The sequence below is a fragment of the Haliaeetus albicilla genome, chromosome 13 (assembly GCF_947461875.1).
Source record: "Haliaeetus albicilla chromosome 13, bHalAlb1.1, whole genome shotgun sequence".
Lineage (NCBI taxonomy): Eukaryota > Metazoa > Chordata > Aves > Accipitriformes > Accipitridae > Haliaeetus > Haliaeetus albicilla.
Window position 1 is genome coordinate 28,473,920 of NC_091495.1, and position 13,113 is coordinate 28,487,032.

Sequence of the window (13,113 nt, forward strand, 5' to 3'; positions counted from 1 at the left end):
AAGAAGGCTAACAACTTATTTGCATACTATTTTACAGCATTTTTTGAAGACCCTGTATTTCACTCTTGGTATACATTTTCAGGTTTTCTAACAATTGAGATAATTTTTGCTTATGTGTCTACTGTTCAAGTAGTTGGGGAATAAATCTTCAAAAACAGTATTTGGGGACTTATATAATCTTATATAACTTACTAACTACTTAGAATGGGAGTATTATACATATAAAAGCAGAAATAATATACGCATTTATACACACACTATATATAGACATCTACTTAAAGAAGGGAGATGGGGGAAACAGACAAACATATATATAGTAAGTAGACAAACAGTGAACTGGAGAGGAAGAGGGAGGGAGAGATTTTGAACATCCAGTTTATATTCCAGAGTATGTGCACTGTGTGCAAACACCCAAATATTAAACAAAAGCCAAATACACTTTCAGACTCTGACAGGATTTGAAACATATATATGTGTATGTGTATATACATCATCTGTTGGTTATTTCCTAATAGTACTTCTCTGGAGTATACATTTCTCAAACAAAAATGTGAGTCTATTTAATAGTAATAAAAAATTACTTCATAGTGATAAACCCAAATTCTGGATAGAGCTGAGAGTTTTATCTGGCTGCACCGCAATGCTGGACACAGTGACCACAAAGCTTTTTACAAACTCCTTGCGTAAAAGGCTACACAAACAAGTCTGTCTCCAATTGTTACAGCAATCCCGTTACAGTGAAACCACACCAAATATATGTGGGTATGAATAATGATGCTCAGGAAAAAGTAGAGCATGCTGTTCTTTAAACACTGAGGCAACTTTAATACCAAAGATGTTACGGAGACTACGTATGTTAATCTCTCTTTTCAATATAAAAATTAATGCATTTTAAACTAAGAAGAAACAATGTAGTGCATTTTTATTCTATAATTGCTTTTCAAACCAGATGATTGGTCTAGTAAAAAGATAGTAACAATTGCCTCACTGTTACTTAAAAATATAACGAACTATCAGTAAAATAAAAATAAGGAAGTTAATATATTCAACAAAGAATGAACTGGACTGGAAAAAAAAAAAGGTCTTTCAGGCAACAATCAAAACGGCGTTCTTCCGCCCATCATTATTTCTTGAAAACACACACACACACACAAATCTACAAGAGCTTTAGGCAGCAAATGTAAAATTTTAAATGCAACTTGATTGCTCCAGTTATCAAGAAATAATTTTAATCAATTGTTCTACTGAAGATTCACCAGAGAAATCCAAAATCTCTATTCAGACATGTAACTGACAACAAACCAGCTATTGTGATTTTCTGTATCAGTAGCTTGAAACTGCTGCTATATTATCCACATATATATGTCTCAATTCTCATATATATAGTGTTCTCTCATGCATACATGATCTCACATACACTATCACTTACTAACAACAACAAAAAGTAAATTTAATGGTGGGAAAAACCTTTAAAATCATTGCCAAACTGCATGTCACATTTTCACTCTAACTCCTTGAGTGGTCCATTTAAGAATCCATTTTAGCTACTTTTCCAGATAAGCTTATCCATAAGAATCATACATTTCCCCATAGGTAGGAAACAAACATAATTTGTCACATGTTGTGTTATACAGACATTTCTGCACAGTTGCTGCACTACACTAGAATGTCTGAAGGGGAAGACACCCCAGGTAGTTGGCTGCAGACACATCTCAGCAACATGGCACATAGTTACAATTTGACACATATAGTCTTTATAAATCCAATGTCTATGAAGTCAAACAAATCTCCTTCTTATTTATAGTAACAGGCAAGAGCAGATCTCTGCCGTCTTGTTACACAGATGGTTGTAACATTTTTATAGTTAACTTACAACCACTGATGCCTGAGGAATAGACACACATCTGCCCCAAACTGCCAGTCCTGTAGGCTCTTCTTTTTGACTTTAGCTACCAAAAATACAGTCGAAACACATGTAATGCTGTCACCCCCAAAAAGCTACCACAACAAAAAGCCCCATACAAATTTGCACAAAATTTATTATTATTGTTAATGTTACACAGATTCGACAGTGATCACACACATTACAGCAAAAATAACAGTAATACCAACTCTAATCACCAAAACTGAAGTTTTAGAGAAAACTCATAGCCCCAGATGCCATATACTGAACTTAGTTTGGAAAAAACTCATTAGAGGATTCTAAATTTATGTTTTATTAAAAAAATTTCAAAAGAGCCTCATACAAACTACTGTCCATATGCTTTTTTTTTTTTGCTGCTTGATAAAAAGTAAAGGCATGGCTGGCATCTTGAAAAAAGGAAAGCAATTGCCTAGGATTTTCTTCTCCTACTTGAAGACACCACTTCATATTTGCTGTATTCCCACACGTCATCTGGGTTTTAACAGAAAACGTACATAGAAAAGAGCTAACTATACCAAATTAAATGCTTCCCATTTTAGACACTGGCTGTCCACAGAATAAATTCTCTAAACAGATGACTTACAATCAAATGCTTGCTTTATGACAAGAAGAATAGATGCAGAAAAGCAAAGCTGTAATTGAACCTTGTACCTACAAGAGCTGTACAAGAGCTAAGTTCAGTGAAAGCTTAAATAGCCTGATGAAATCCTGACCCGTGGCAGCTTGGGAAAATACTACTTATTCATAAATATGTTCCATCAATAATAGATCTAGGCAGATTGTCTTTTTCTTCTTGTTCCCCAAATCGGAAGAGAATAGAGCTTGTGAGAAAGTGAATCTGCATTTACAGAACTGGTCTAACTACAGAGGTGAAAACGCATGCCTTGGAATTCAGTTTGAAAACAGATAAAGGAGAGGATGAACCAACATTATGTGTACAGTTACCCAATTAATTTGATTTTGGATCTCCCTTCCTCTGGAATCTATTTATTTTTTGTGGAGTGGAGCACAGAAGGTAAACAGAAAGGCAGTGCAACCTTTTATTTTTGCTACATATTCTTTTTATTCTTGGCTAGTTTCCTATCTTTATAGCTGCTTTATAAGAAATTCTGTACCTGCTAATTTCTACTATGAATACGTATCTACAGAATGGGAATTTGAAGAATGTAGTAATAAAATTTGCTTTGAGGTTGAAAATTTATACCAATGTGCTCTTTGCCACATAACAGACAAGAATTTATTTCTCCAAGATTCAGATCCATAAAGTCACACATGCTGACCAGCTCACTTCAAGTGGCACATCAGTGACCCTATGTCACTAATTAATACTTTTGAGATAATCTACTTAGCTAAACAAATCACTGTCTAGAATGAAAAGTACACAGCTGCAAAAATTATCAAACCAATAACTAATGTAAAAAAAAATCATACATGTTTCTGAAGCAAAGATCCAGTGTTGGTAGATTAAGAACATTAAATAAACATCTCTTCATAAGCTCCACTGCAGTTTTAATGTGTCACCCTAGCCCTGCAAACCACACATCTTTCAATTCAAGTTTGCCCCAACAGCATGCATCAACTGTATCATTTAAGACAGACATCTACTTAATGCCGTATTTCACTGAGCAAAAACACACTGAAAGGGATGGATATTTGCATTACATTGAAAAGGCTGATTCAAAATCATCTTTAATGACTGCCATTTAAAGTAATCTCTTTCTTTAAAACCTGCTTTTATAATTTTGGACTATATTTATTTGCAGCACATATTCAGACATTAAGATAGGAATGGTAGAAAAAGAGTTATCTTGTTCACTTTCAGGAATGCAACTATCACAATCGCCAAAACATTGTTGCTCCAAAAGAAATTCTGACTGATCAGTTAGAACTTGCTCCTTCCACAAAATAGTTATATCAGGGCCTGTCATATTCTCCTAGGAGAACACAAGTAGTGACAGAGATTTCTTGTTAAACAAATACCACAATTCCTTATTATTCAAATGCAAATGCTAGGTCCCAAGTTAAGTCAAAATCATTTTGATACAGGAAACTTTCTAAAGAGAGCCAGAATAACAACAGCTAGAAAACTAGGTAGGAACCCACTTGACAGGATTGTGTTGCAAAAAGACGAGTGCTATTTGTAGCTGCATACAAAGGGGAAACATACTGTGTTAAGAAGTAATCATCTTTAATATTATCATGCTGTGATTATTAGTATCTGAGTAATGGATGAAAATCTGAAGCAAAACACATTATTATTATTGTTATTTGTTCTTCTGCCTTTACTAAATAGTGTAGTCAGATCTCTCTTTTTGAAATCTGAAGAGAAAAATCACTACTTTTATTTGGTGGAAGTCCTTCAACACAAATGTTGAGGGACTGCGAGATTTATTTGTTGTAGTAGTTATACTTGCTGCTTTTCTTCACCTAGATCTGAATACTTCATAGTTAATTTATAGCATTTGGGAACTGATACTGAAAATCTATTACAGTTTTCACATGGAAACTAGAATTAGATTACACTGAATTTTTGAAGCAGTTTATTATATCAGCCTTGTCACTTATTACCTGGATTTTAAACGAATGTACTGCAAGATCACAATTAAAAATATGTTAAAAGATTCTCCTCTTAAAATGCTGGTAAAGTATACTGTTCTTGATTCAAATACCTGATAATCTCTGCCATATTTACATATTCTAAAATATTAAATAAGACAAATGCTATCACTGTCCTGTTTTCTCTCCTTGTTGTCAGCAAAACAGCAGCAGAAGGTAAGGCACTGCCTGCAGCATGACCACTCTGCTTTCAAACCACTCAAACCACTTTTCTGTTCTGGATTAATGCTTTCAATCTTTTCTAGTGTATAATCATTGCTGCTGCAGCAGAGAATGAGCAACATTTTCCAGTAGATCTATTTTATTTGATTCTGACAGAGGAAAGGTCATCCTAAAAACTTACGAAGCAGTCTTAAATTCAGCTAGATACTAATAATGCTACAGAAGAACATCTAGGAGGAAAAAAAAAAAAAGATTTAATTTTTTTCTTCCTCCTGAAAGTAACCCTGAGCCCTCAGTGCATGTCCCCCATATGCTGAGAATCCACAAGTAAAGAAACCAAAAGGAAGGTGAGATAAACAGAAAGATTATGTGGTCACATAGATTAGGGACACAGTTGTAGCATTTTAAATTTCTTTGTTCTTTGAGCTATAAAAGATGATAACAATCCTGGGTTACAGAAGAACAGGATGAGGTACAGACAGAAATCTGAAAAGGAAGAGGAAAGAAGGGGGTCTGGACGACTGAAAAGAATGCATGGAGAGCTTGCAAGAAACAAGCTGATATGGACAGAGGACAAAGAGATGGCAGCAAAAAAAAAATAATTAAAAAAATCAATAGTTGGGGGGGGAGGGGGAGAGAGCATACAAGACTGGCTGCTTCAGTACATGCAAGCTCTGTTCCTATCAGGTGGTCAGTGGTCAAAAAAAACAAACAGAATTTTTCCCAGCCAGGACTATCTAGTCAAAATGAAGTTAAACTTAATTTTGTCTTTCACTACTGACAAGAGATAGCCTGGCCGATTGGGTTTGCCTCTCAGCCATCTCCCTACTTTATCCTCTACCTCCCCAACCATGCCTAAGCTCTTTCCAGTGCCTGTTACACTGAACACGGACTAGAAAACAGAACAAGAGAGCATAGATGAACTTTCTGGTATAAAAAGAAAAGTCTCCACAGTGATCTTTAAGGACATCTAATCCAAATCACAGCACGAGGTGTTACCAGTCTGGACACTCTGGCCAGAACAGCCAATTGGTATTGGTGGAAGTATTCCATACTAGTCTTGCTGTAGCTGGTCCCAGCTCTTCTTGAGGAAGAGCTGGCTCTCGGAAAAGGCTAGTGGTGCCTGGAAGCTGTTGATAGTTCTCCAGTTACTAAGATCTTCAGTAAGATTTGTTTATGCAAGTTAAATATTACTGAGAAAGCTAAGATGGTAAAACAAAAAAATACATCTATTACATGGCATAATGGAATCCACATCTGTACCCTACATTCATATTACTCAGTAACCTCCACTATCCCTCCTCCCCACATGCCCCCCCTTTTTTTTTTAATATGATAAGACAATCCATCCAAGTTAGAGCAGAGAACAGCCGAAGCAGCCCACACACATATGTACTAGGCTGAAATTCTTTGGAAGACTATGTTGTTCAAGCTTTCCTTTTATTTATCCAAAATGGCACAAGCAAAAGATGTTATAAAAAAAACTTGACAGAACGCTTGGGGAGGGAGAAGGGGTGGTCATTTTCATAAGGAAAGAATATTACTTTCAAACAACCTAGTGTCATTTTTATATTTACACAACACAACAGGTACAGCAGAGCATACCACATACTGACAGATTAACAGGACCTCCTACCTCGACTTCATCCTCTCATGCATTCTCCCATGCTGGATACATTGTTGGTCCAATTCATCATTCCGTTTCTGCATCTTCTCCAATCTGCCATGAAGATACTCTTTTTCCTGACTAAGCTGGTTGACTTCAGATCTACAGAAGTAAAACACAGTGATGATGGATGTTGTCAGATTTCATCCTGCAGCGTGCCATCAATATGTGGCTTCAGCATTTATAAAATTTCATACATGTATATGTAATGCATAAACAGGCTATTACTAGAACTTACAGAAACAAAACACTGTTTCAAATAATCTTAAAACAAAAGAACATGATGCTGGAGGGTATCTGGTAAATATGCCAATGGCAATCACTCAGTCATAGGTTGGCTATGCTAATTTCTGCATAATTTAAACAGGCATGTCTTTTGGCATTATGCATTGATGTTAAATAAGATCAATAAATGTAAATTCATACTTGTTAAGCAAGAATTTGGCCAGCATTTTGAAAACACACTTCAAGTTCGTTATTAGTAAAAGCTAACATCTAGTTTAAAAAATGGCTACTAAAAACTTGTTCAACCCTTACTGCACTGTACAGGTTGAACTCTCAATAGTGGTACTGTTTTAGAAACTTTATTAACCTAATATGCCCAAAATACCATTACACAGATTAAAAAAACCAAACCCCACATTAAGAGGAAAATAAATAAAACCTTAAGAAACAAGGGACAAATCATACAGGCGCACCCTAATCCACATAAAACTCGGCACAGCCTTTAAGAAAATTAGTCACTTCTAGCAATTCTTATTCTTCACGGGTGAGCAGAGACACCAGATCCATGAATGACCTGGGACTGCTACTTGCTACATCTCTAACCATCAGCCCATGGAGAAACAGGCATGAGCTGTTTCTTAATATCAGGAAAAGATCTCAGATTAAATTGTGATAAAATATACATTATGCACTTGTACGGTTTAACTCTTTGGAAAAGGTTAATGAGAACATGTCAGAATCTGCTATACCATCAGAAAGTAAGAATCAAAAGCAAGCAAATTTGTTTTATGGCATCTGCCACTCCAGATCTTGAGGTTAAAAAGCTTCAGATATATCTTTAAATCAGAAACTTAAATATGCTGCAGTTAGAGCAGAAAGATACTTTACCTTCCTGGCTGTTACAGAATGCAACAACAACTGACATTCTGAAAAATACAACAAAGTGCAGGGGGGAAGGAATACTCCTCCCTCAAAAACATGTTGTTACACTGACAAGTCAAATCTGGAAATGACAACATAATCTTTTCATGTTTAAATAGAGAACAATACATGATATCATCTGTGAATCTGAAAGAACTTAGCAAGGGAAACTTTGGAAGATGACTGTATGTAATTGAATTTAGATAGGGAGTTACAGCTCTATTAAGGAGCATCACTGACAAATACATCAGAATCATGCTGATGTATTTGTACATCAGACTTAAATGCACAAGAGTTTCCTGGACGGGTACATAACAGTGGGCAGGATGTTATAGGAAAGAACTGAAGTCGAATTTTTACACTGATCATTTAACAGATATATTAGTAACTTAAAGGTCAGCATTAACAATGCATTATCAGTTGGACCAATTGTTATCACACAGTATGAATACAATCTGTATTTGATACTGATACTGTAAGAAAGAAAATCAGTGGATAAAAGCCAAGGTCCACTGCAGAGCAGCTCAACAGAGACCTGACGTAATGAAGCCCAACCAAGCGGTAACAGGGACTAAACTCAGACTGCATTCCTTTTTTGCCAGCTAAATGCGACAACAGCATTTGCCATGTGGGAATACTGTAAATGATCATGTTTGTAGAGTTTCCCAACTGGTGGATCCTGCTTCTTTTTCTGTATTTATATGTGGCTGTCTCATTCACAGAAACAGCAGAAGCAACTTTCAAGGTGATAAAAACCTCAAAGTTTTAGAAGGCCTTATTCATCTCCAGCACATCTGAAGGTGCCTGAAGTCTTTCTGGAAAGATCAAGGCACTCAAATCAACCAAAACCAAAATGCTACTATAAATGACAATTAATGAAATGAAAGTACCGAATTCATTGAAAACATGAGTAGCATGATCTCTAATCTCTAAAATACAGCTCTAAATGCCTGATGCTTTGAACCATGTTACTTGTGTTTTCTTCTCCTAAAACATCTTTTGTAATTACAATTGAACTCAACAACAAAAAAATACATCCTAGCTAAAATATTATTTACACAATGTCTCTTCCAAGTAAATACCCAAGAGTCTGTCCACCCAGATTCAAGTATTTCATTACACTGAAATTTTGGAAGGCAGTACACAAGAAGGGCAGAATGCCTATTAAGGACAATGTTTAAAGGTTCACGTGTGTCAGCATTAGAGAGAACACAGGTCCCAATACAAGACTGTATACCAAGAGTCTTCATTATCACCTGATAAAGATTCCCTCTGCATCTTTAAATACACCACTCATCCACCTCAGTTTCCAAAGATTAAGATAGAACAGTTAATTCTATGTGGTATTGAAATAACTTCAAAATTGTTAGGTTAAAAAACCCTACAAAACCAACCATAATTGTAATAAGCCTGAACAACCGTACCGAACGTGATAGCACATCTATACTAGGAGTAGCAACTCCACCCAGCCAGGGGCAGGGCTGGGTCTGCGTAAATGTTTGAGTCACCCTGCTCCCAAGCTGTCACAGCAGGATGGGAGAGAGAGGTGCCAAAGTACACAGTCCTGAGCTTCAGGGACAGCCCACACGTAATGCCAGGGACAGAGGTAAATTAGAAAAATCTATGCACTAAGCACTATGTCTGATGGATCCAGAACAGCTAAAGGACATGCTGATGTTGTTCCACAAGAGCTACTCTGGATCCAACAGACCAAGTAGTAAGCCATGATGGACTTAGAAGAAACTGAAGTGTGCAGACATTTGGAGGGCTGCCGTCTGAGCTGAACTCTGCATGGAGTTGTACTTCTGCAGGCTCAGGCTGGCCCCACAAGTCATACAGTCATGTTGATGTATCTGTATGTGCTTCTGAGATCTGATAGACTCACGAGACCTGTATGAAATCAATATTATTTTGAAACTGCACAGAGGAAAGCTACAGTGTCACATGAAAATGAAAATGTAAAATGCATGCTTGTTAAGTAGATGGGTAATAGATTTTGCCCAACCGCATTTACTTGTCACTATATTAAAAATCATTGATGATGACTGGGGGGAAGACAGGGACAACTAAAAAATGCTCTATACTTCTGGATCCATTCGACTACCAAGAAAGCCTCAACTTCTGCTTAAAAACAAATTTAAGTTTTTATCTACCATCCTTGCTGGAAGAGTCTTGGATAAAAAAACAGGTTCCTCCAAAACTTTCAAATACTGGAGGCAAAGAACCAGCAAATGTTAAATAGTCACAATTCAAAGTCAGTCTTAGGATATTTTTAGGATGAGCTGATTTTTGAAGCCTAAGGTAGCAATGCTGCCTTTACTCCTCTGAAGTACCTTTTGCATTGCAGCGCTTTTTAAGCACTGTCTTTTCCTACTCTTAAAACCAATTGTTTACTTGTACAGCAATTAAATACACGCTCTAAAATATTTTCTGCTGACACAGTATTGTTGCATATAATTTTAATGACTGAGCCTTCAGACAGACTGTTTCACATCTTCATACGGCTACCTTCACACTCCTGGTATTGAGTGCAATGACTGCAGTCAACCAAACATGCAGAAAAATAGTTCAGCCGGGTGTGCGTTCTTTACTTCAATTAAACTCACACAGTTGGATGCCTACCGTTGCCAAACCAGTAATATAATTTATACATTATAGTCCAAACAGTAAAACTACACTAAAAGTCATTTAACAATATTTATAACACCATAAAATACAGTGTTAAAATATATGAACTGCAATATGTACCAAAATTATAAAATTTGTTTCTCATCATCAGTGATTAAAACCAGGATCATTGCTCTAGCTTCAATACTCACAACCCTGGTGACAGATTAGAATTCAAATCTTAATGATCAATTTACAATTAACAAGATAGAAGTGAAACAAATTAAACCAACCATTATATATAATGAGACCCAATGGACTCCCATTGTTCCCCTTAATTACAAAACGCAAATCACAAATACACAGTGGGTAGTGTTAAGCATTAATCTACAACCTAGAAACTCAGACAGTGACAATCAGAGAAAAAAAAAAAAAAGAACAAAATAACAGAGAAGAAATCAACAAAGGACTATATTTTTAAACATGCCTATGCATACAAAAACCTTCACAGACACTATCTTCTTTCTGCACAGCTTGAGGGGTTTATAATTTGTCTGACATTGTCTTTCTGAAGCTTTTCTAATCCTGTGTAGGGGCTAGCTCACAAAAATGGTTCTAGCTTACATATAAACAAGAAAACTTCAGTTTAGATTTCTCAGAAAACCTGTATTAAATATAAAAATATACGTGCAATTCAGAGGCGTCCCACTAAAATTGTGCAAATATGTAGCTGTCAGATAAATTTGAAATGCCTCTTACTACAAATGGGACCTTTACTTCCTATCAAAACACCAAAATTTTATATAAACTTATTCTTGCATCTGTTATTAAAAAAGCTGGAATGTTTTACCAATTAAATAATGGTACTGCGAGTATACAGTTATTAACCCCATGGAAATTAAGGCACAAAGATTCTAGAAGCATAGCAAGAAAATACACATCCAGGTCCAAAATTAAGTTTATGATAAGGCCAAAACCATGGAAAAAATGGAAAATGTCTTTTCTATGCAAATCGGGCACACTGCTGCTTCAGGATCTGCTTTTATTAATGTACATGAGAACTAAGTTATAAAATCTTCCCAAAATAATTACTTTTTTTCAGAAGACAAAGCTACAGCATTCTGTCCCAGAATTGTGGTTTTACACTATATTCGGTGACAATGAGCATGAAGATTGCCTTTTGGAGAGATGCTGGTGAAAGATATATACTGATCACGCATTTGAAACCTTGCCAAAGTCATTTTTTGCATCTGATCTCCTGATCACATCACTTTTTGAAGCCATCTATCAGTTTACCATTTTCCACCATCTCCAGTTCCACCTTTTTATTTTCACAGACTTTCTTGGTCCCTACCTACTTCTCCTTTCTTGTTACTGACTGCAACAGCTCCTAGTCCAATGAAAGCAAGCTCAAGCTATTTTAGGGCAACTTCTCAGAACTGCTTTCATACATTCTTCTATACTGTTTCTTGTGCAAAATATACCACTTTCTGGAGATCCAAGAGGGCTCCTTTTCCCTTTTGCAGGTTCTTGACATAGTCAGCTAATGCTGCTAGGTGGAGAAACACTTGGCAATCTCTGGTATTTATTTTCAGAGAATAATGTGTTTTCACAGTATGTTTTCTGTCTTTCCTTCATCCTTTTACAGTTACTAGTCTGTGACTGTGAGCTCTAGCAACAAAGTCTGTGTGCATTTTTATTGCTGGAATAATAATATGATTTGAATCTATTTAGATTTTGTATTACTTCAGCAGAGAAGCTCTGCTTTTTCAGAAGAAAAATTCTGTTTGTTTCTCTCTCAAGTACCCATCAGAACACTTGCAAGGGAAGATCGCTTACATTTCCCTAAGTTTCTCATTTCTTCCCCAAACACTCTGGATGGGATTCATCTCCCCACTTCAGCCACTTAACAGCTAGTCAACACTTTATATTCAGTGGAAAGTAGGATGGGCAGTGGAGGCAGTACCTGTGGGAAGCATCATATTTTTTTTATATATATATGTCTGTCATCTGCTTATATCATTTCCCTTTGACCACTCCTGGAAACAGGATACTGGGATAAATGAGCTCTCTCCCTAAGTGAGTGTTGCCCCTGTTATGTTACCTCAACAGGATGATTAAATCTGCCCAGCAGAAGAATCCTATCCTGAAAACCAATTTTATCTTTGCTGAGTGTTTTCCTTACTTCACATAAGCTATGAGAGATGAATTCTACCCTTAATTACCAAATTCACTTTGCATGATATTTACAGAAGTTGCAGAATGCCAACTCACCACTTAAGTCCTGTTTACTACTCTGAATATGAACCCTGCAGAAAGTCTCAACAGAGACTATTTTCACACTTAAAAATGTAAAATCAAATGATTTACTGTTATAGACCTACAAAATAAAGAATTTCTTTTTTTTTTTTTTAATGATAGCCCTGTCCTATAGAACTTTTTAAATAGATACCTTCATACTTCTGTATTTATTTAAACCAGTTATTGCTTCCAGGTTTTGTTCTGTTCCTGAGTTTTTAATGGATTTGTATTTAGACCTGCTATTGATTTTAAAAAGAGCACCACATAACAAGTGGCGTCAGAATCAGAGCTTCAATGACAAGCAATTTTGATGACAATTTCAGAGATAATTATTCAGTGTGTAGTCTTGTGAATGAAGCTTTAAGTAAATAATTAAACCAACAGACTACAGTTTTGAGAACTTTAAATATTTAGTATTTTTCATATAATTTCAGATAAACTTAAATTGTAGCTCTGTTAACAATTTTCCACTCTTCCTATTTAGAATATGAACATCAGGAAGAAAAGAGTATGCAATTTTTACATTGGAATTGTTTAAGAAATTTGAAGTAATAGCCAGAAACATAATCTGAAAAGCAGAAAATTAGAATTACCCTGGATAAAAATCCATCCATGTTTCTTAAGTGGCATATATTATATTGAGATGATGTGTAATACCTGGGACAAGATGAATAATAATCAATATTAAAAT

General features: G+C 35.8%; 1 protein-coding gene across 6 annotated transcripts in view; it reads right to left on the bottom strand.

Annotated features, from left to right (window-relative positions):
* The window catches only part of SDCCAG8 (SHH signaling and ciliogenesis regulator SDCCAG8), a 116,604-nt gene that overhangs the window by 36,343 nt on the left and 67,148 nt on the right, over nt 1–13,113 (bottom strand). For all 6 annotated transcript variants that reach the window (XR_011327529.1, XR_011327528.1, XR_011327527.1 and 3 more), the window contains one exon: nt 6,339–6,470. Coding sequence is in view for 3 of the 6 variants with exons in the window: in XM_069800615.1 (XP_069656716.1) it covers nt 6,339–6,470 (132 nt within the window). In the remaining 3 variants the exon portion in view is untranslated. The remainder of the gene's footprint in view (nt 1–6,338; nt 6,471–13,113) is intronic.